Genomic DNA, 24,963 nt, shown 5'->3' with positions numbered 1-24,963 from the left:
TCAACTCCCTTTTTATAATTTTTTTTTTTACAATTTTCATCTTTACAGTCATATTCCATCCCTTCATCATGTTTACCCTTATTTTGGTATATATCTATGTATCTATATCTGTATCTATCTATCTATATATTTTCTTTCTATAAAATTTTGGAGGTAGTTTTCTTCTAAGAGACCAAAATACACCCAAAATCAAGTGGGTGGCTCCGTTCTATTCACCAGTCTAATATATGTGTGTGTGTATATATACACACACACATATGTAATATATTATATAATATATATAATACAATATATATAATATAATACAATACTATATATATTTATTTAAAATTCAAATTTAAAATTTAAAATTAAAAAAATTTTTTTTTGAACTTCTTTTTACCCCCTTTCTTCTCCCACGATTTGATGTCTCTTCTGATTTGGTTAATGCACATTTTTCTGGGGTCTTTGCCACCCTTTTAGTATTTTATTCTCTTGTTCATATACTCTTATCTAGATTAAAAAACAAGGCAGAAAAACTCACCACAAAAAAAAGAACAAGAAGCAGTACCGAAGGCTAGGGACCTAATCAATACAAACATTGGTAATGTGTCAGATCTAGAGTTCAGAATGACGATTCTCAAGGTGCTAGCTGGGCTCGAAAAAGGCATGGAAGATATTAGAGAAACCCTGTCTGGAGAAATAAAAGCCCTCTCTGGAGAAATAAAAGAACTAAAATCTAACCAAGCTGAAATAAAAAAGCTATTTATGAGGTGCAATCAAAAATGGAAGCTCTTACTGCTAGCAGGATATATTCAGAGCACTAAATGAGAAAAACATGCACGAAGAATACTATATCCAGCTAGGCTATCACTGAAAATAGAAGGAGAGATAAAAAGCTTCCATGACAAATAAAAACTAAAAGAATTTGTAAACACCAAACCAGCCCTACAGGAAATATTGAAAGGGGTCCTCTAAGCAAAGAGAGACCCTAAAAGTAGTAGACCAGAAAGGAACAGAGACAATATACAGTAACAGTCACATTACAGGCAACATAATGGCACTAAATACATATCTCTCAATAGTTACCCTGAATGTAAATGGGCTAAATGCCCCAATCAAAAGACACAGGGTATCAGAATGGATTAAAAACAAACAAACAAACTAACAAACAAACAAAAAACAATCAATATGCTGTCTACAAGAAACTCATTTTAGACCCAAAGACACCTCCAGAATTAAAGTAAGGGAGTGGAAAACAATTTACCATGCTAATGGACATTAAAAGAAAGCTGAGATGACAATCCTTATATCAGATCAATTAGATTTTAAGCCAAAGACTATAATAAAAGTTGAGGAAGGACACTCTATCATACTCAAAGGGTCTGTCCAACAAGAAGATCTAACAATTTTAAATTGCTCCTAACATGGGAGCAGCCAACTATATAAACCAATTAATAACAAAATCAAAGGAACACTTCAACAATAATACAATAATAGTAGGGGACTTACCGCACCCCCCAACCCTCACTGAAACAGACAGATCATCCAAGCAAAAGATCAAAAAGGAAATAAAGGCCTTAAATGACACACTGGACCAGATGGAACCACAGATATATTCAGAACATTCCATCCCAAAGCAACAGAATACACATTCTTCTCTAGTGCACATGGAACATTCTCCAGAATAGACCACATCCTGGGTCATAAATCAGGTCTCAACCGGTATCAAAAGATTGGGATCATTCCCTGCATATTTTCAGACCACAATGCTCTGAAGCTAGAACTCAATCACAAGAGGAAATTTGGAAAGAACCCAAATACATGGAGGCTAAAGAGCAGCCTTCTAAAGAATGAATGGGTCAACCAGGAAATTAAAGAAGAATTGAAAAAAATCATGGAAACAAATGATAATGAAAACACAGCTGTTCAAAACCTGTGGGACACAGCAAAAGCACTCCTGAGAGGAAAATATATAGCAATACAAGCCTTTCTTAAGAAACAAGGAAGGTCTCAAATACACAACCTAACCCTACAACTAAGGAGCTGGAGAAAGAACAACAAAGAAAGCCTAAACCCAGCAGAAGAGAAATTATAAAGATCAGAGCACAAACCAATGAAATAGAAAAAACAAACAAACAAAAAAACCCAATAGAACAAATCAACAAAACTAGGAGTTGGTTCTTTGAAAGAATTAATAATATTAATAAATCCCTGGGATCATGACCCGAGCCGAAGGCAGAGGCTTTAACCCACTGAGCCACCCAGGCGCGCCCCAACAACCAACTTTTATCGAGTATCTGGGGCTGACTGGTTCAGAGATTTGTCTTTGAGAATGATCTCTGCCTCAGGAGAACTGTGGGAGACAGCCGTATTTAATGAGAGCCTCTCTCAACCTAAGAAGGCTGTTGGGTTTTCCTCTTGAATTTGGGTGACGGCAGGTAACTTGGCATAATTCAGAGGCTTAATTAACCTTTGATCTTCTTAATCCCTCAAAGATGCAAGCCTGGAAGTGAGCTCGGTACCAGTTTTCGAGGGGATCATTAGGTTCCAATTGGGATACTGGGGAGGGACAGCGTGGGCTCCATTTGGGAACTGGAAGCCACCCAAGGGTTCACCCATGTCCTGGTAATGAAGTTGCTGTTTGTCCCCATATTTTTCAGTGGAGGCCAGGACCTCACATTTCTCTGCCTTGGAGAGGGTTTGATTTAACGAGAGCAATACATCCTTCCATGTTAATTCAAACATGTGAGATTTTGGAAGGCTTCAATATATTTGTCTGGGTTGTTGGAAAACTTTCTAAGGTCCCCCTTTGTCTCAAGTCTTGCAATGAAAAGGGCTCCTATACCCTAGCCATAGCAGCAGCCCCTTCCCTTGGTCCTTCTCCAGGTACATGTTCTTGGAAGGGATAGAGCCCCCGAGCACCAGTACAGGTTCCAGGTAGAGGGAACTGACCTAAGACCCCAATAAACTCCTTGAGGCCATGGGGAGAGAGACTAGGGGTGGATGATTCTCTACGAGAGTGCCATTTGCCTATCTACCTTTGGTGTGGGTGTGGTAGTCCTTTGTCCCCCTCCCCACCCCCCCCAAGTGGCCGGCCACAGGAGAGAGCAGCCAGGAAGCTGGAATCAATCCTATACTGCTGGCACAGGCCCTTATTTTCCTTTAAGGCCCAGAAACATTGTACATAGGGTACTTCTCTCCGTTTTCCCTCATGTTTGCAAAACAAGTTTAATTGTAAAATAGTATTATAATTGATACCTCCCTCAGGTGGCCATGTCTCCTCCTCCAATTTGTATTGTGGTCATGCCTTGGAACAAAAGAAAGTAAGTTGCCTTTTCTTCAAGGTTTGCAGGTCAAAATGTTTCCAGATATTCAGGATGCATCTTAAAGAAGTACTGGTGTTGGTCAGGGAATTGCAGTTGCCCATCTACAGGAAGAGGGGAAAAGGCATCCCTTAAGTCAGTTCCTTATAACAGATCAGGAAGACCTTTCCTGATCTGATGGCCTGGCCTGTTTATGTGACTGATGACCAAGGACCCTATCAATTCTGCAAGGTGCTGGGAGTAGTTGTGCTTACCCAGGCTTGGCCCTACCTCTGGAGAGTGACCCTTGCCCTAATCTTTTTTCTTTTTTGTCCCCTCATTTCCTATCCATGGGACTTGAGGGGTACCAGTTATGACTTATTAAGTCTCCCTGAGTAGTTGATGGAAATGCTAGACTTCTTTTGGCTTGTTGAAAGTTGGCATGATGGCATAACAGAATTGTCCCATCTGGCATAGCCACAAGAATAGGTTAGTAAAGGCCACCTTTTGGAGGGATATGATGAGGAAACTTGGGGAGACAGAATCTGCCTGGGTAGACTTTAGTTTACCGGCCCTGTTTTGCCATTCCTTCTTATAGGTGGTGAAGCCAGTGTGTGTGTGTGGGGGGGGGGGGGGGGGGAGGAGTGTCCTACCTTAAAGTATAGATAGGAGAATAACAATTTGTCAGGTGTTGTGAAATGGCACCTGCTACCATGCGTGAGTACACCTTCAGGCACGTAATACAGACCTAGGCTTGTGGGGGTTGGATTCTATCCATCATTTATGCAGAAACAGCACTTCTCCGCCTATGCACAGAGATGATGCCAGTGATCTAATATAGGGATTAAAGTAGGGCGGGTGGGGGGTGCTTCCTGATGCACAGCATGGGCCAGGCCCGAGGAAGCCTTGGTTGCCAGCCCTTCTGGTCAGTATAGTAATATACCCTTCCATCTGACTCGGTAGCCGGGGTAAGGACTATGAGTCAGAGATGCCACCACAGGGCACATGGCAGAGGAGGAAGGCTGTTCCTCATCATGACAGGGAACTGTGTGTGTGATCCCTTGCAGGCTGCCTGAACCATCTGCAAGAGGATGTCCAAGAAAAGAGCAGTAGAGGGGTTTTTCTCTTGATGCCTGGATGGGCATGTAAGGAGCCAGGTCCCTCAGAGAGCCTTCGGGTGTCCACCAAAGGGTAGTCTTGGTCAGGACCCCTCAACTGCTGCTCAGTTTTCTCTAGGTCCTTCACATCCAGTGATCTGGCCTGAAACAAGTTCTGAATCCTCATTGAACTGATATTCCCAACTTATGTTGGGGGATCAGTCAGAAAGGAGCCCAGAGAGCCTGTCACCCAAGATTTGAGAATGGCAGGCATGCTAATCCGCTCTTATGTGACTGATGGGTGTCCACTGTTTTAACAAAATGGAGAGAGAGAGACACTTCCTGCTACTCACAGTTAGATGTCCTTTATGATGGTGGAGATCCTGGATGAGCGCCCAAGAAAATACTTCAGGATTTCTTTTCCTTTAATGCCCAAGGTTCTTGGTCATGTCACTATGAAAATTAAGAGGTAGACCAGACGAAGAGTGGTAACCAGCAAAGCAGAGTTTATTGAGCGATAGGACAAAACTCCTGAAGAGGGAGGGGACCCGAGAGGGTCGCATTAGAGTTTCTAAGTCTAGGGGTTTTTATGAGCACTTTTGCAGAACTATTTTAAGCAACCATAGTGTTCTAAGACATGCTGATCAGGGCTTTGATCACACATCTGTGTACCTATTAGGTTAATGTTTATGTGCTGATGGCCTTTTTGGGCAAACATATGGGGACTTCTGTCTTTTTTTTTTTTTTTTTTTTTTTAATGGGGACTTCTGTCTTAACTGCCCTAGCTCATGATAGTGACAGATGCTTTGTTTCATTTTAGGACATCTTGCAGAAGTCATTTCTACAAAGGCTGCAAAACAAAATGCTAGTGCAAAATAGGATGTTTGTACTGTTTTTGTCTTAGCTGTCCTGTTTCCATGTTTTCTTGTTGGGGACCTTGGCCCAGACTACCTAACTGTCTAACTAATTCCTAACATTGTTACAATGAGAAAAGGTTTACAGAAAGGGGTTTTTCGCTTGATTTTTCTTTTAAGGGAATAAATGTGCTTAGGTTCCTTTTAAATGAAAGTATGCTTTGATGACAGTGGAAAATATTCATTATCTGGTCAATAATCCAACCAAGGAAATAAAATGTTCATGCTACTTCCAAAGGTAAAGACACCTAGCAAATCTTAATTATGTCACAAAAGGTCTAGAGGGTCATGTAAAAGAATAAAAACACTTGGGTATTTCTCAAGTTCCAGATGACCAGACAGAAAATGCAAGTCATGAACTAAATAATAATGATTGCAAACAATTGTGTTTTTATGTGCTAGGCACTCTACACACTTTACATAGATTACATTACAGTATCATAGTTCCTCTGGACTAATCAATAAATGAACTCCATTCAGCCATTGTAAATCATTAAAGTGCAGCTCAGGAAAACTACCGGAGAAACGGCAACAGAAATGTGAGTTCCTAGATTTGACAACTACTAAAAACAGTTTTTAGGACTACATTAGATGCTAATAGATCTACAGAGGCTAATTTTAAGTGTATGTTGAAAATAAATTCCAAAGAAGCCTCAGCTTCAGCGGTATCATCATAGGCTAAGTTTTACAAACTCATAAACTTTAAATTAATACAGAACAGTCTTAAAAACTCTTAAAGGGCATCCAGTCTCTTATAGGCTTCTTCGATGAAAGTTAACATATTCTTCATCTGGGATGAGTTATGGAGAACATCTAAGTCTCTCAGAAGAGCTTTATGGTTTGGAATTGATGTCAAAATTTCTTTCTGTGGGTATAATAGTACAATTAGTTTAAAATTTTTAAAAACTGAGATATAACTGACATACAACATCATATTAGCTTCAGGTATACCACACAATGATGTGATATTTATGTATACTGCAAAATGACCACCACGGTAAGTCTAGTTAACATCTAGCACCATACATAGTTACAAATTCTTCTTGTGATGTGAACTGTTAAGATTTACTTTCTTAACAACTTTGAAATATATAGGACAATGTTATTGACTATAGTCACTGTATTCTACATTACATCCCCATGACTGATTTTATAACTGCAAGTTTGTACCTTTTGACCACGTTGACCCATATAGTTTTTAACTTTTTATTATGAGAAATGTCAAATGTATGTTTAGGGAGAGTGGTACACTAAACCTTATATACTCATCACCCAACCTCAGTAATCATCAACTCATTCCTATTCTTTCAAATTTGTATTCTTCTGTTTTACCTCTGTCTGTTCCCTTTCCTTTCACTCTAAATGGATTATAGATAGGACTATTTTAAGTTATTTTTGAGAAATTTGAAGACTTTCTACCACTATAAACATTTATACCATAATAGCTACTGGGAACCTGTGAAAACAGAGACCAGTACATAGTCTGCTACAAATAACACAACATTATTTCATGAAGAGTTATAGGCCATTGTTAGAAGCATAAACAAACTCAACTATTGGAATTTACTTCCAGAAATCTATACCTTACAGTTACGACCACACAAATATCTAAAGATACATATACAAGCAACACTGAGCATTATTTGTAACTGCAAAAATCATTTATTTCCACCAGTAATTCACAAATTATAGTATGGTACAATGCAATGTTATACACTTATTGACAAGAAGGAGAGATCCACATGAATGATGCTCACAAAATAAGATGTTCAAACTATTCTGTCAAGTCAGAAAAATAATGTTGCCTACAAACATATCATAGATTTCATTTGTCTTTAAAAAAAGGATGATACAGCTGATAATGGCAAATGAGCATTTACCTGAAGTGTGGGTGCTTTGAGACTCTTCTGAGAAAGTTCTGGAAGACAGAGTATCCCACTATCTATTTGAAACATCTAAAGTAGAAAAAGAAAGCTACAGATTACTTCAAAAGGCTGATTTCTCTCTTCTTACGTTCAAAAGTTGTCTTGCTGAGAGATAAGCATTAAAAAACTTATCCAGACTCAAGATATGCATCATTAAACAATTACCTGTTTTACTACCTCCTCCTCTTCTTCCACCTCACTTGTCAGAACTTGAATTTTGTTCTTTAGGCTCTGAATATTCCCAGTCATTGACTCTATGGTTTCTACTATTTTATCTATTTCTTCCTGAGTAAGAGATCAGAAAGTTAATGTTTTAAATTAAATACATTATTAAATAAAACCCAAATAGGTATTAATATACATATTTTTTAAATACACATATATTGAAAAATTTTTAGAAGAAACTGGTAATTTTTTTTTCCTTTTGCAAAACAAACTTCTGAGAAACTAATTTACCAACATAATAATTCATTACATGAAGATTTAATTTCCATGGAACAAGGAGATACAACCCATGTACAAGAATATTTCCTCAATAACTCAGCAAAACTGCTACAGTCAGAGATCCTGGAAGACCCGTGTGAATACAGCAGAGCCCAAGGACTGATGGCCTAAAAATCTGCTGTACTTTGCCTATCCATCTCTAAGCCACTACGCACCCCTGGCAACCACTCATCTTTTTATTCTCCAGTTTTGCCTTTTCTAGCTCATCATATAGTTGCAGTCATACAGTATGGAGCCTTTTCAGTTTTGCTTCTTTCACTTGTGATTTATAATATGCGCTTAAGGTTCCTCCATGTCTCTTTAGGGCCCAATAGCTTATTTCTTTTTAGTGGTGAATAATATTCCATTGTCTGATATACCACATTTATTTATCCATTCACCTAACGAAGGACATCTTGGTATTCCAACTTTTGGCAATTGTGAATACAGCCGCCACAAACATCCATGTGCAATATTCAAACATCCATGTATAATATACCAACATGCATGTACAATATACCAAGGCGCATGATTGCTGTATCATGTGGTAAGAATAGGTTTCATCTGGTAAGACACTGCCAAACTGTATTCTAAACTGGTTGTATCATTTAGCATTTTCCACCAGCTGTGAGAATTCTTGTTGCTCCACACCCTCATTTGCCTTTGTTGTTGTCCACGTTCCAGATTTTGGCCATTCTAATTCTAGTAAGTGCATATTAAGCCTCCTTTCATCTATAGTTTCCCAGTCCAATTTTTTTGGTTCTTTCCAATTGATTTGTACAGGAAACTAGATAGTTTGCTTTGCAGAATTTGTGGGTCAGGTTTAACCTGTTCCTCGGTCCTGAATTTCCTGTGACTTGGTTTTTGGATTTTAGAGAGTCCTGTCCAATACAAATGTGTGTTATCACACGTATTAGTTTACTGTGCCTGCCCAAAAAACTGCCACACACTTGGTGTCTGAAAACAGAAATTTATTCTCTCGTAGCTCTGGAGAGCAGATGTCCAAAGCAAGGTGTTGGCAGGATAGTGCTCCCCCTGAAATCTCTAAGGGAGAATCCTCTCTTGCCTCTTCCAGGCTCTCCCAGCCTTCCTTGTGGCTGCTTGCTCCAATTTCTGCATTTTTCACACAGCCTTTTCTTCCATGTCTCCTTCTCTTATTAAGGACATTTTTGTCTCTTTAAGGACATAAGTCTTTGTATTTAGGACCCACCCAAGATAATCCAGGATGATCTCGAGATTTTTAATTATATCTGGGAAGACTCTCTTTCCAAAGAAGGGCACATTTGCAGGTTCCAGGGCTAGGACTTGGGCATATCATTGTTGGGGACACCATTTAACCCAGTATAGAGGGAATGAATAACAACAATGAATAAAGAAAAGTTAATATAATAAGGACTAAAAATTTCCATTATAGTTAAAAAAAATATTTTGGTCTATTGCTTTGGTTATCTTCTTTGGGTAGTCCTACTATACCTATGCCATATCATCTATGCTGAGCTTTTACTTTGTCAGTTTTTCTCAACTTCAAAAAATAATGTTTCTTTTTGATTCTTAAAATTTTCTCCTTTACTATTTATTTTAAGCATTTATTTGTTACATTTGCTTTAATTCTTCTAATTTAGTCTGCATATCTGAAAAGCTTTTTCTTTTACTTGTAATTTTTTCCTAAATTCTATGGTTTCAGTTTTTAGTATCCCTAATACCAATTTATGATTTTTTCCATACCCTCTACTGTTTTTCTGAATTTCTTTCAGTTTGCTTAAGAATTAGGTTAGTGTTCATCTGTTTTGTGAACACGCGCTTTTAGCATACTTTTGTTATCTGCGGATTGCTAATTTTTTGTCCTTATTTTTATATATTCTTATTCTAACTCTGGTTGTGAAATCCTACGGGTCTGTTCTTATGTGGAGGTCCATACAGATCAAAAACGTAAGCCCTTGCAGTTCCTATACCATCTTCTCAGTCTCAGAGACAGTGCTCACCATTGCCTTTTCTGTAGCACCATCACTGAATGAGAGAGCTCAATGAATACAACTTCCGTTATTAGCTGATACAGGTTTTTGAAGTCACCACAAAGAACAGTTCTAGGCTACTGTGGGAAAAGGTAGTGGTTGTAAATAAGGCACCTAACAGAAAATTGATGGATACAGACAAGACCTAAAAACTCCTAGTTCAAAGATTCTGTTAGGCCAGTGAAGAACTCTTGTGCCCAAAATGCAAACAGTGCTTCTACTGGCCATCAAGCAAGCAAACCATAGACTGTTGTAATGCTGTGATATAAGAAATATGTATTTGGTTTTCATCCCTGGTTTCTGACAGAGAGCTTCTAAAATCCTTGTAATCTGTTGAGTGACTGGGGTGACACAGTGGCATCTTTTGCTATTCATAATATGTCTCTTTCAACCTTACCTGAGAGTTTATGCTAATGAACGATACAGAGAGGATGAAGGCTGGTTGCCAGAGCAAGCAACCAGATGATTACAGGGTTGGAACTTTCAGCCCCATTCCTTGGTCTCTTGAGAAGGGGAGATGTAGTTAATAATCAATTCTGCCTACATGATGAAGCTTTCATAAAAATTCTAAACACTGGATTCAGAGAGCTTTCACGTTAGTGGAACACCTTGGGAGGCTAGCAAATCATTGAACATGAGGAACGGGTAATGGCAACACCTGATTTACATGTGGAAAACCCACACATTTGGTGTCAGAAGTGTTGAGGATTGAAAAAGTTTTTTTCATTTAACTATATTTATGCTTTTGCTAGAAAACAAATGCCCCAGTATTACAGAAGATCACACTATTATTTACTACCTTTGACCACTTTCAAGTGATTTACTTGAGTATTAAATATTAAGATAACTGCCATGATCACACTTTAAAACCTTTAAAATCACCTTAAAAAAAAGTCAAATTCACAAAAAAAGAATAATAACATGGTTACCAGGGGCTGGGGAGGGGAGAAAATAGGGAGAGGTTAGTAAAAGGTATAAATTTTCAGCTATAAGATGAATGAGGTGTGATGATCTAATGTGAAAAACAAGGTGATTGTAACTGGTAATACTGTGCTGTATACTTAAAATTTGCTGAGAGAGAACTTAAATGTTCCTAACACACACAAAATAAAAAATAAATAATGTGAGGTGAAGAATGTGTTAATTTACCAGATGAGGGAATCCTTCACAATGTGTACATATATCAAATCACTACAATGTACACTTCGAATATCTTATAATTATAGCCAATAAAGCTGAAACTTTAGAAAAACCTATGTCAATGATATCCAACTGTTCTTTACATGGTGGAACTAGTGTCAGCGCTGAAAATATACTCTTGAAAAGTAGTAACAGGAATAAAAATTCAATATAACCTCACACTAGGAAGAAAGTGAGTTTCTATTTATAATATATGCAATTTATTAATTTATAATACACATAAGTTATAATATATGTAATTAATTTATAATATATGTAAATTTGTTGCTCAGAGTCTAATGCACCCAATGTTATTCTCAATCATATGGAAAAACTGGAATAAATTGTGATTTCTGAATTATTAGAAATCCTTGGGGATGCATTCCTTGCATAAACTACTACCAATCCTGCATTTTCTAAATTGCTAACAAAGACCTAAGGACCATCATCTACAAACTACTTTGAAATGGCTAAGGGATATATGGTCTAATCAACTTTAGTCTGAATAACTACTTAATAAGCCCTTTAAGTTTGTTTCTTTTAACTGTTCAAGTATCCACTAACTAAAAGCCTGAAATTAATCATAATACCTAATGTTATCTCCCATTATCTTCTACATGATAATGATTGAGAATCAGAATCTGCAGTTGGACTAAGGTGTGCATCATAACTTTAAGCAGTTTGTCTAAGGTTCAGCTAAAAATAGGTCTCTTTTTCACATTTGTATAATGAGATCATATAGTACACACCTCTTGAAGTTGTTTTGAGAATTAAGGGATATAACTACAAGTGCCTAGAGCAGTGCCAAAACTCAGAAAGCCCTCGTTACATGTTAGCCATACAATAATAACAATTAGTGTAAAAGAAGAATTTAATGAAAACCCTGTTCTAAGATCTAGTATTTATTATTCAGAGAATATCATGATAATTAAAAAAATTTCTTATTTTTTTCCTCTTTCTCCTAACTCTCTAATTATGGACTCCCTGTTCAAATTTCATACCTGCAATAATGCCAGACCTTCTTCATTAGCTCTGTGCTGTGCTCTTTCCATTTTCAGTAGATTTGACACGTTAGTTAAATCTTTCAGCTTTTTGGGAGGGACTTTAAGGGTTTCACATAGTTGTAGCAATCTTAGGAATAATAAAAAAAAATTATGTTTACTTTTTTAAGAATTATTTTTATTTTGTTTTGTTTTGTTGTGTTTTGAATTGTGTTTGCTGCCATCTTTTTTCCGTCCATATTCTCAAGGTCCATCATATTCTTTTATTAACAGTAGCTAACATTAGCAGTGACTCACCCATTAAAAAGCCGTGACACATTATCTTTTAGCCTTTTGAGTTATTAAGATGTACCTCAAATCATGTGGCACTTAAGTTGTTTCATGAAAGGAGAAATTTGTTTTATACACTAATCAATTTTATTATATATATTTGTATAATTTCATTTTTATATAATTTCATTTAAATATATTTTAAAGATATTTATTTATTTATTTATTTGAAAGAGAGAGAGAGAGAGAGAACATGAGAGAGGTCAGCAGGAGAAGCAGATTCCCTGCTGAGCAGGGAGTCCGATATGGGACTCGATCCCGGTACTTCAGGATCATGACCTGAGCCAAAAGCAGCCGCTTAACCAACTGAGCCACCCAGGCACCCTCATTTAAATATATTTTAAAATAAAACATTCCTTGTATCTTCTGAATATATTTCCTAGACTATTATAGCACATAATTCTATCATTGATTGTGAATAGCTGGGTAAGAGATGAAACACCACTCTGTAAGTCATAATTATGACACTGAACTCTATATTTCAGTTGTCTTAGATAATGTGACCAATGAAAAGAAACTCTGTATTAGTTACTCTAACAATGATTTTAAAGATAAGTGAGTCCCACAGAGTTTAAGGCAAATAAAATGTTAAGATTAAACTGCTTTGTTTAAAAGTATAATCAACATGTCTATGACCCAGCAATTACACTACTGGATATTTACCCCAAAGATATAAATGTAGTGACCCGAAGGGGCACCTGCACCCCAATGTTTATAGCAGCAATGTCCACAATAGCCAAACTAGGGAAAAAGTCCAGATGTCCATTGACAGATGAATGGATAACACAATGGAATATCATGCAGCCATCAAAAAAATGAAATCTTGCCATTTGCAAGGACATGGATGGAACTAGAGGGTGTTATGCTAAGCAAAGTAAGTCAATCAGAAAAAGACTATCATATGATCTCACTGATATGCAGAATTTAGGAAACAAGGCAGAGGATAGCTGGGATAGAGGAGAAAATGAAACAAGATGAAACCAGAGAGGGAGACAAACCATAAGAGACTTAATCTTAGGAAACAAATAGAGGGTTGCTGGAGGGGAGGGAGGTGGGGGGGATAGGGTGGCTGAGTGATGAACATTGGTGAGGATATGTGTTTTGGTGAGGGCTGTGTATTGTGTAAGACTGATGAATCACAGACCTGTACTCCTGAAACAAATAATACATTATATGTAATTTAAAAAAAAAAGAAAACTGCGTATTAGTCAAACTAAAAAAAAAGGACAATCAACATGAATACTGTGCAATATTAAAGTTAAGGAATCCTCTCTAAATATGTAAAAAAAGGAAAGAATAGAAGAAAAAATAAAAAGAAAAGAAAAAAACAAATTAAAAACAGAAAAGTTAACAAAATATAGCGAGGTTATAAAATCTTCCTTCAAACTGAGTTGATTAGATTGCCAATGGAAACTAACCTATTACTACCCTCACTAGTAGCAGGAAGCAATACAGCTTTCCTAAAAGCTTGGATTCTTAGATTCCAGGAGGAAGAGATTAAGGAGGAAAATCTAAATTTGGTTGCTTTTCTTAATAGCAACATTTTGGGTTTTTCAAAAACCCTATTATTTAAGATTTGCAGGTATAAATAGTGGAAAACAAAACTCATCTTTCTAGGATCTTACTCAAAATATTATTTTTTATAAAGAAAAAAGAAAGAAGCAGGTAATATAAAGCTGCACCAATCATAATTTTCATCAAACTGTTGGGACAAACCTCAGTTATCCAATCATTAGGAAGGGCATCACATTTAAGAATAAAAACCTGTAGGGCACCTGGGTGGCTCAGTCAGTGAAGCGCCCAACTCTGGATTTCAGTTCAGGTCATGATCTCAGGGTCCTGGGATCAAACCCCTACATATGACTCTGCACTCAGCATGGAGTCTGCTTGGGTTTCTCTCCCTCTGCCCATGTCCCCACTTACTCTTGACCTCTCTCTCTCTAAAATAAATCTTTACAAAATAATAATAATAATAATAATCATTAAAAAAATGTGTGTATAACCATTCCTAAGAGGGATAAGTTCTTGATTTCTTAACTAAAATAAAGATCCATTTATGAACAATTTCTTCTAAAAGTTTATCAAGATAATTCTGTGAAAGTGTCACTCACTATTCTACATGTTGTAAATAGAGGTTAAATTTGCAGAAATCTTAAAAAATCTTATTAAAATAAAATTGTTACATGAATACATCAACTACACTGAATCATCATTCATAACATTTTTCTATTGGGCAGACTCATGATCAGACAAACAAAACAGGGTTGCTATCAAACAGAATGGGTTAGACACTACAGTTTTTAGAGAAACATACTTTAAGAAAGTCTGCTCTATAGAAAAATGTTATGAAAGATGATTAGGTGTTGTTGACATAGTAGGGTGTATTCATATTACACTTTTATTTTAATAAGATTTTTTAAGAATCCTGCAAATCTAATTGTACTAAAATATTCTCGTTTACACACCAAATATGACTTATTTGTTCTCTATTAAAAGGCAATAAATAGTTACACTTTTATTATGTATTAGCTTATACACTGGCTTTTCAGTACACTCTTTCCCTTTTAATATTAGACTGTCATTCCCATAAGCAGGTTGCAGGTCTGCTTCTAGCAGTCCTTGTCAATCTCTTCAATCTCTATACAAACTCCCCTTCCCATCCACCCTTTCTGTTTTGTTATTGTTGAAATTATACTTCAAGTAAGGAGAATTTTTGCTCAGACTTCCCAAGAAGTCTACTAGCTCTAGTTTACTAGACTAGAAATTAGTCTAGACTAGACTAGAAACTAGTAAACTAGACTAGACTAGAAACTAGTCTACTAGTTTCAGGCAAACCTGAAACTAAGATAAGAAAAGAAAAAGTTGGGTGCCTGGGTGGCTCAGTCAGTTAAGCAGCTTTGCTTTTGGCTCAGGTCATGATCTCAGGGTCCTGGGATCCACTCAGTGGGGAGCCTGCTTATCCCTCTCCCGCTACCTCTTTCCCCACTCATTCTCTCTCTCTCTCTCCAGTGAATAAATAAAATCTTGAAAAGAAAAGAGAAAAGAAAAGAAAAGAGAAGAGAAGAGAGAAGAAAAGAAAAAGTTGTGCAAATAGTAGTCACTGATATCTTTGGCAGCAGTGTGACTTTAAAAGCACTTGAAAAGAAACTTCCATTTGTGAATTGCCACAAGATGAAGACCAGTAATACCCTCGAAAATTACACTTGCTGCTTATGAAAATAATCTAATATAATATCTGAAGTGAAAAAACAGTAACGGAGTAAATCTCAGATAAGAATGGTAAACCATTAACTTCAAATTGCTAAAAGTGAAGACGGAGTTAAAGTTGACAAAATATCTTTTCAAATCCCAAAACAAAAAAATGAATTGTAGAAGTAGGCATTTTGTGATTTTCAGACTCATTTTTTAATAAATTCTCTTAACTTACTTCATAACTGCATGCAGCAGCAGTTTAGAATATATATTTTCAAGTCATTCACCTTCTTAAAACAGCAACAAAAACAACAAAAAAACCCCAACATGAAAGAAAAAATTTATATCCCATAAATGTCTGTTCTGGTAACACAGGAACTGATCAGACTTTCACTAATTTTATTTTAAAAGTATATTTTTATATTTTATAAAAAAAATTCTATTGCATAAACTATATTACCTTTTCTTCAGATAGTTAAGATGATACTGAACTCGTTCATTTTCTCTAATATTATTACTCAAAATTGTTCTAGAAAAGAAAAAAAAAAAAAAGACTGAATGAATACTAGTTTGAAACACAGTGAATATAATGTGTTTACTTTTTCCCCCTGCTTTCTTCCAAGTACCCCTCCTCGCTAGTCAGGCAGAATTAACCACTTTTTATTTTATATCAAATACACTTTCCTCCCCAAGTTTTATTCCTGATTTTACTGGGAAAGCCGCTAGGATTTTGTCATTATGTAGAATACTTGCTGTAGGCTCCAGATAGACAGTCTTTGTCATGTTAAGGAAGCATCCTTACATTCTTGTTCTTTAAAGAGTTTTTTTGTTTTGTTTTGTTTTATTCTTAAATAAGGAATTAGTATTGAATTCAGCAAATGGTTTAGAACAGATATTAAAATATCACATTATGTTTTCCTAGTTTAATCTGTTATGTTGTTTTGACAGCTTTCCTAAAGTAATCTTTAGGTTCCTAAACTAAATTTTATTTGTTTAGTGTTAATTATTCTTTAGATATACATTTGGATTCTATTTCTAGTTTAGTAATTCTACATCTATATTACTAGTGAAAGGGGTTTAACAGTTTTCAGGGTATGTGTTTGTACATACATTCTATTTTTTCAGGTTTTGATACCAGGATTTTAATTTTATGTAATGAAAATAGCTTGCCACTATTTTATTTATTTTTGTTTCATACATTTATTTATTGAAATACAATTTTAAGCAAAGGTACAGTCAAAGTTCTTATTACATTCTATAATTGTAATTAATTTAGATGAGTTCAGCTTCTTGATGGCAGAATCCTGTCTTATTTTCTTTGATCCCCACTATGGTAGCTTACATATTAAGTGTCAACTGGACTCAACTTCTTAAAGTAGCCCTAGTGACAGAACAAGTTTAAAGTTTACAGGTAGCAGGTCATGCAACACAGACTTCACTTTTCTTTTACTGATGGAATCCTAAGCTTCTGAAATTAACAATGACTTCCTGCTTAAGGCTAACAGCATCAAAAGACATTATATTCTTCAGAAAAACACCTTATCACCATAAAATAAACAATGACATTTAAAAAGAAATGTTTCTAAGGAAATATGTTTCTATGGGAAACATATAAGTAGAGATCAAGGGCGAAATGGAAAACTTTCATACTTACATTATTACTGAATCCATCATAGTCTGCAAATGCTCTCTACTACTCTCTGAAAGAGGCTGCCAGGTTTTTCTCTTGTTGGATGTTATCCAAACCTGTTTTAGATTAGTATGCTCTGTTTGTCCTGTTACTGGTAAAAGAAGAGACTAGGTCAATCTTGAAGTTTTATGTTTTTACTTAAAAAGTGATTCAAGTATAAATTTATTTTAAAAAGCTAATAGAAGTATGAGAACCAAAATATTATGAAACTGCATAAACTGTTGAATTTCCTTTTTTTTTTTTTTAAGATTTTATTTATTTATTTGACAGACAGAAATCACAAGTAGGCAGAGAGACAGGCAGAGAGAGAGAGAGGAGGAAGCAGGCTCCCTGCTGAGCAGAGAGCCCGATGCAGGGCTTGATCCCAGGACCTGGGATCATGACCTGAGCCGAAGGCAGAGGCTTTAACCCACTGAGCCACCCAGGCGCCCCCTTGAATTTCCTTTTTATTGCATAGACATAATATGCCAGGTGTTGAGCATGATTATGCTATCTAATATTATGTTAACTAAAATACTACTAGCTGATACTGCATATACAAACCCAAGGCAATTCTAAATGAAGAAGCAGGCTACAATTATTAGGATTCAATATAAAAGTCTGATTCCCAGAAATGACCTAAATTAAAGAGCTTCACTAAGAAGACTAGAAAGCTATTTGTACCAAATGCTGAATGGCAACTGGAACAAAATATTCAGGGTCTACTTGGTTATTGGTATTGTTCTACTTCTAAGGGATAAACAAAGGAGACACACTATTGGCTCATATTATGATTAGTTTTGGAGAGAAGGGAAACTAAATAATTATCATTACAGGTATTCAAAGCATTACAAAAGAAAAAGTATACTGTGAACTATGGAAGTATAGCTTCCTAGCTTGGTGTTGGTGAGGAGAGAGAGGGAATTCCTAAATGAAGTGATGCCTAAGGAAGGATGACCACTCCAAATTAATTTACTACAAACAAAAGTAGACAGTAGCCCCAAACTAATCTATGCAATGGTGATAGGACAGAAGTACATCTGTTTTAAAGAGAAATCAGTAGGTGTGTCTATATATCATAGATCAGTAATAATTCAGATTGTGGGACACTTTGATTTTCTCTAGTTCTTATCAATTTAGAACCTTACTCAATATTTTGCTCGAGGCAGTAAGTAAAATTTCAGCTGACCAAAATTACTGACTAACCAGTATTAAGAAAGTCCCAAGCACACTCGCACACTCCTCACTGAGCGCAGAGTCCACATGGGGCTCTGATCTCATGACCCTGAGATCACAACCTGAGCCAAACCGAAGAGTCAGACACTCAACTGACTATGCCACCCAGGATCCCCTACTATCTTTTGCTTTTGTACAACTCATAAACAAGATACTGAGAATTTTTTCATGAATATAGACAGCTTGAGACAGACAAATTAAATAAGATATAGAAAATAAATACCTTCAGTAAGCAGATGCTTTGGATTTTTATTTTTTGCTGTGTTTCTAACCTAGAGAAAAAAACATGCACACATAATTAAACATCAGATAAAAAGACACTGCTTTTGCAATATATTTGTCATGTATGTTGAAGAGTATTCATATATCTTCTGGCTAGAGAGAAAAAGTATATTGCCACTTTTACAGTGAAAGGGTGTGTATTTCATAGGCAGAAGTTATACTAAAATAATTTCTAGACAATGGTAATAATGTACAATAGAATTCCAATAATTTTCTTTTTAAGATTTATTTTTATTTATTTTAGAGAAAGTAAGAGAGCTCAAAATTGGGGGTAGGAGCAGAGATAGAGAATCTTTCTAGCAGACTCCCTGCTGAGTGCAGAGCCCTACTCAGGTCTCGATCCCACTACCCAGGAAACCATGACCTGAGCCAAAATCAAGAGAGGAATGCTTAACTGAACAAGACGTCTAGGTGCCCTGTGTCTAAGAATATGTTAAAGAAATCTTCAGTCATTTTGCTTATGAAATAGTGTTATATACTTTACCTGCAAAAAACACAGGCATTGCCTAATATAGGATAAATCACAACAAAATTTTTTACATTTTAAATATTCTTTTGCGAGAGAGGCAAAATTATGGCAGAAAGAAGCTCATTCCTCCCACGGTAATTTTTCTGTTAATAAAAAACCTCTTCCACCAACTGACAGATTTCAAGTAAAGTGTACACACTTTACTCCTAGTCTTCACATTCAAACACCTTAGCAACGTCTCATGACCCTCTCCTCAACAAAGAATTCTATAATCAGTATCTTTAGAAATTGAAATAAGCAATTTTCATCTAAGAATTTTTATAAATTATGTTGCAATAGCTCCCACATAATGATATGAATTATTATAATTTGTACTCAAACTGACCTTTAGTCCTCACATATTCCTCAAATGACATTTTTAATCAAAAAATTCTGAAAGATAAACTCGGTATTTTCATTACCTTTTTCCCTGGTAACTCCACTTCCTCATCATCAATTTTTCTTTTTGGGTTTCTTTTTAACTGTTGAGACCTTTTCTTGGAAGAACTTGCTTTGCTAGACATCTTGATCTAAACAGAACAATTATAACAGTGCTTCAAAAAATCTGTGAAGATAAAAAGGACACAAAAGTAAGTTTAAGCTTGCCGAATACTTTGTTAAAAAGAAATATGTATAGCGATGCCTGGGTGGCTCAGCCAGTTAAGCGGCTGCCTTCAGCTCAGGTCGTGATCATAGGTTCCTGGGATCTAGTGCCACATCGGGCCCTCCTTGCTCAACGGGGAGCCTGCTTCTCCCTCTGCCTGCCATTTCCTCTGCTTGTGCTCACTCTCTCTCTGATGAAAAAAAAGAAAAAAAGAAAAAAAAAGAACTACCTATAAATGTTCCAAATATTCTTTAAAAAAATCATAATGAAAGTTTTGGGGAAGTATTGTTTTTAGAACATTCAAACATATTTTAAAAACAAGTATCATTGCTTATTATTAAAGTAAGTGTATCTAACTCAGTTTCATTCTTAGAAATTTCTTCTATTTTTATGGCTCTAAAAAAATCATGTGAAAGTTCTTTTGCATCTCTTACTTTATAGTCTCCCATACAATAACATTATCTCCATGTTTCGATCCAAAAAATGGAAATATAAAATATTGAATTGTTTTACTCTGGTCACAGATAATATTAACTTGAAGATTAATACTCAGGTCTTTTTATTTTAAGCCTAATAGATTTCTCATTCGACTTATGCCAAAGATGAAAGGAGATAATCTTTAGGATCCACACTACGAATCTATGCTATGGATATTCAAGTGGAAAAGTCACTCATAACAATTTAAGCTAAAACTCTGCCGTTGCATTTTTAAAAAGCACAGAAGTATACTGATTATTCTGTCCTTCCAGAAATTACAAAACAGGCACAGAAGTGTGAATGTTGTCAATGACAACATTTAAAATGACTCCTTTTCCATATCTAATAGTCCTTTATCACCAAATTCATTATTGTTAAAAGGAACAGAATAAGAGGATGTTTATTCTTGCATTAGACCTTAAGGAATAGATAGCTTAGAAGTTAGGTACAGTATACATGGAGGGGTGTGTGTGTGTGTGCACGCGCGTGCACATGCGTGTGCATATGTACAGGCATACCTCAGAGATATTGCAGGTTCTGTTCTAGACAACAACAATAAAGCAAATATTGCAATAAAGTGAGTCAAATGAAATTTTTGGTTTGATTTGCGTGTAACAGTTATGCTTACATTATACAGTAGTCTACTAAGTGTGCAGTAGTATTATGTCTAAAAAATATACATAAAGCTGAAAAATGCTATCATCTGAACTTTCAGCAAGTCAATCACTGATCACAGATCACTATAACAAATATAATAATAATGGAAGATTCTAAAATCTTGCAAGAATTCCTGAAATGTAACAGACAGAAAGTCAGCAAATGCTGTTGGAAACATGGAGCCAAAAGACTTGCTGATGTAGGATTGCCACAAACCTTCAATTTATAAGAATCAAAGTATCTGTGAAGTGTGATAAAATGAGGTATGCCTGTATACACACACATACATATATGTAGTATATACATTTATATATATATGTATACACACACACATACATATATGTTTTCTAGGCATATACAACTAGATACATACCAGTCACCATTCCTTTTCTAAAAATTCAGAGATAATTAGATTAATAATTTATATATGCAGATTGAGAGACAATAAAGGAGATACTTTGGATAAATCTATTTCTTCAAATTTTGAAAGGTAAAGTTTCAAGCTTTTTTTTCAGTAACATTAACGAAAATAGTGGTAAATAATTAATTGAAAGATCACCAACTATACTTGGGGACTACATGTAAGATCAGTTACAAAAAGCCCTGGTAAATTACACTTTACCCTGGTCTTAAACAATGTACTTTACACCCAGCCTGTGTTATATTCCCAAGATGCCTAATTCTTTCAATGTGGCATCCATGCCCTTATTCTTCCCTGACTTAAAAACCAATCCATATGACAGTTCTTGAAGGGCTACCATACATATAGCTGTACAGGTTGTTCAATGAAGAAGGTGAGGGAGCAAGTGAGGGTGAAAATTTAGTCCTAACTCCATTTGGTAGATTAAAAATGGTGCAAATTCCTTTTTATTCCTGTTATTGAGAGATGGAGACTATGTCCTTTTATCTTAAATCTTGGCAGACTCTGTAGCTGTTTGAGCAGTAGAATATGGTGAAAATGATTCTGGACCAGTTTACTGGCCTAAACATGAAGAGACCAGCAGCCGCAACACACTCATGTTTGGAGTATTTGCTCTTGGAACCCAGCTACCATGCTATGACAAAGGCCAATATGGAGAGGAACTGAAAGCTCCAGCAAAAGCTCGAGCTGAACTCCCAGCCAAGAGCTAGTACCAACTTGCCAGCCTGGTACATATACCTGAGCCAGTATGCTGCAGCTGACCTTGCAGGGAAAAGACATGAGTCAGCCCTACCAAACAACCAAAGTTGTTTCTGATTCCAAATTCTGGAACAAAATAAATGACTTTCTTTTTAATTAAAAAAAATTAAAAAATCCTTCCCCAATACCTACCATACAACATCCAACTCTTTACCATGCCATTTACAGTTCTTAACAATCAGCTCTTCCTCGTGTTCCATACTTCTCTCCCACTACTCCTTATAAGACTCTCTCTCTCTCTCTAGCTAGATTTGATGATTCTCCGAACACACGTTGAGTAACGCATACACTAGGCCCTCTACCTGAGCTGCTCTCCTTTCCTGTCTCTGCCCACCCTCTCAGAGCATGAGCGGCCTGCTCTCCATGCCTCCTAACCACTCCACTCTACTCTCAAAGTCTGTGAATGCTTCTGGTGTCTAACTCTCACCTGGCACTTATTTGTAGTTTGGTTCTATTAATCAGTTTTTCTTGATACTCTTTATTCAATAACCTGTAATTTAGTGCTACTCTAAATATGACTCACAAACTACTATTGTCCTTTTAAATATAGAAACTGACAGTATTCATTTAGAAACTTTTACCGTAATTTGGCAACAATTTTATGTATGTATGTTGCATCTTATTATAAAATAATTGGGTTTGTTTTTTTCTTTTTAAATGTCATTTTCCCAGTAATTTTTTTTAAGATTTTATTTATTTATTTGAGAAAGAGAGAGCGAGAGAGAGCAAGAGAGGGGAGAATGACAGAGGGAAAAGTAGACTTCCAGTGGAGCTGGGAGCCCAATGCCGGACTCCATCCGGGACTCCAGGATCATGACCGGAGCAGAAGCAGTCGCTTAACCAACTGAGCCACCCAAGTGCCCCAACCCCCAGGAATTCGTTAAAACAAAACAAAACAAACAACTCACCACTTTTTTTTTTTTTAGAGATGTTTTAAGTTCACATCAAAATTAAGCAGCAAGTATATAGAGTTCTCACCTACCCCTTGTACCCCCCCCATTATCCCAGCTTTCTCCACTACCAACCTCCCACACCAGAGTGGTACATTTGCTATAATTCATGAAGTTCCACTGACATATCCTACCACCCAAAGTCTATAGCTTAAAGTAAGGCTTCATTCTTGGTGTTATATACTCTATGGGTTTGACTAGCAATTAGTTTTTGGTTGAATTGTACAAAAGAATCAGTTGTGGCTGATTAAAAATTAAAGAAAAAAAGGTTGGTCCTTTACTACCAGCAATACGAGATGCAGCATTTTCATTCATACCTACTTGAGGCAATAAACCATAGCACAAAAAGTTTCTAAAGCTTGATACTATCAACATTTTGGATGGGATAACTCTTTGTTGTGGAGGCTGTCCCATGAACTGTAAGGTGTTTTGCAGCAGTTCTGGTCTCTAGTTGCCAGTACCCTCCCTTCCCCAAGGTGTGACAACCCAAACATTATTAAATGTCTCCTGGCCTTAAAGCACCTCAGATTGAGAACCACTGCCAAGAGCAAGTCAGGGATAAGGATAAATGGCTTGATTCCAAATTCTGGCTCTGCCGTACGACCTTAGGCAAGTAAATTTGTTCAATTTCCCTACTGGTAAAAGGGGTTAAAGTTAAAAGTACCAACATTAAAGGCTTTTGTGAAGCTAAAATTTTGTACAGAATACATAAAGTGCCTAGAACAACACTTAGGACATAGTAAGAATTCAATAAACAGGAGTCAAAATTTTCTATCACTACCTGGCCAGTTGTAAAGGAACTAAAATAGAAACTTTAATGCAAATGTAAAAGGGATAGACATTTTGCCCTGCTTTAGATCCACAGGAAACCACAACCCGGTGACAGTGGGTAGAGACAGAAATGAAAACAATTACTATATAAAATTATATATCATGTGACAAAAGTTATAAAAGACAGATGAGTGAATGACTATCTCAAATTGATCTGTATGTGTGTGTGTGTGTGGTGGGGGTAATGATATACTGTACTCAGGGGAAAAAAAAAAAAGTAACACGGAATTTCATTTTTAAGTATTTAGCCAGAAGGACCAAGAATGAAGTATTTAAGAGAAAGTAGCAAAAGCCTGATGGCAGAACAGTTGAAAAGAAACTGTTCTGTTCGGGCACAGGGAAAATTCAACGAGACTTGAACGTGTATGGGAGTAACCGACAGAAACAAGACTGGAATGGTAGTTCGAGGCCAGACTATATACTACAGCAAAGAATTTACTCCTTACTCTGTAGCAAACAGGGAGGTATCCTAAATTCTCTTAATTTTCTTATCCGTTTGCTGAAATAAATGGAAACCGAGTCTCTCAACCTAGGCCTCAATGTAAGCACACGGAGCAAGCACCAAGTTTGGCAAAACACAAATAACGCAATGTTTACCTCTCTACACATGCCTCGGGCTAGCGACGCTGCCGACCGCAATTACGTCAATGCCCAAAGACACTAACCTCTAAGGCTGCACTTGGCCTCACTACGGGCCGCCGGGGGAGATTAAGGAAAAAGAACGAGGATGAGGATGATCTGGGGAAAGCAGGGAAGACCCCAGGAACCAGGTGCGGGGCTTCACTGCCTCCTCGCGAAATCAAATACTTCAATCCTTGGTCCCGAAGGGCAGATATGGAAAATTCCTGGAAAATCACCTCACCCTTCCGAGATACAAGCCGGGGAGTCGGCCACAATCGCGGTGGCCACAAATCCCATGCCGCAAGCTGGACCCACCAGCAATTTAAAAGCTTTCACTACTCACCGAAGACGTCTCTTCAATCCTCCAGGGAGCTACTGTCAGAGCAATTCCCGCCCAACCTTTTGAAAGCGGAGGAGGCCAGAAGTGGGCGGATAGAAACCGGAAGCAACGGTGGGGAGAGGCGGGCATCTCCGTACAGTCCTAACGTCATCAGAAGCGCGCCCATGGGAGCGCGATGAGATTGGCTGCGG

At 36.6% G+C, this 24,963-nt stretch overlaps 1 protein-coding gene across 1 annotated transcript; it reads right to left on the bottom strand.

The window, feature by feature from the left end:
* Positions 1-4,864: 4,864 nt before the first annotated feature.
* Positions 4,865-24,927, bottom strand: CENPQ (centromere protein Q). Its single transcript, XM_080806854.1, has 9 exons — positions 24,776-24,927; positions 19,535-19,677; positions 18,546-18,594; positions 17,072-17,198; positions 15,878-15,946; positions 11,896-12,025; positions 7,386-7,505; positions 7,176-7,250; positions 4,865-6,160 (listed from the first exon to the last, which is right to left on the bottom strand). The coding sequence occupies exons 2-9, from the start codon at positions 19,634-19,636 to the stop codon at positions 6,029-6,031; spliced, it is 804 nt and encodes a 267-aa protein (XP_080662980.1). The 5' UTR covers positions 19,637-19,677; positions 24,776-24,927; the 3' UTR covers positions 4,865-6,028.
* Positions 24,928-24,963: the final 36 nt, after the last annotated feature.

The sequence above is a fragment of the Martes martes genome (assembly GCF_963455335.1).
Source record: "Martes martes genome assembly, chromosome: 6".
Classification (NCBI taxonomy): Eukaryota; Metazoa; Chordata; class Mammalia; order Carnivora; family Mustelidae; genus Martes; species Martes martes.
The sequence above is the reverse complement of the archived record's forward strand: the minus strand, read 5'-3'. Positions and strand labels throughout refer to the sequence as shown.

Excerpts from the sequence above, each read along its gene's own strand:
- CENPQ (XM_080806854.1), bottom strand. The coding sequence starts at position 19,636 with ATGTCTAGCAAAGCAAGTTCTTCCAAGAAAAGGTCTCAACAGTTAAAA. Across the intron at positions 18,595-19,534 it reads TGGAGTTACCAGGGAAAAAG|GTTAGAAACACAGCAAAAAA; the intron begins GTAATGAAAATA and ends TTTTTTCTCTAG. Across the intron at positions 17,199-18,545 it reads AAAGCATCTGCTTACTGAAG|TAACAGGACAAACAGAGCAT; the intron begins GTATTTATTTTC and ends TTCTTTTACCAG.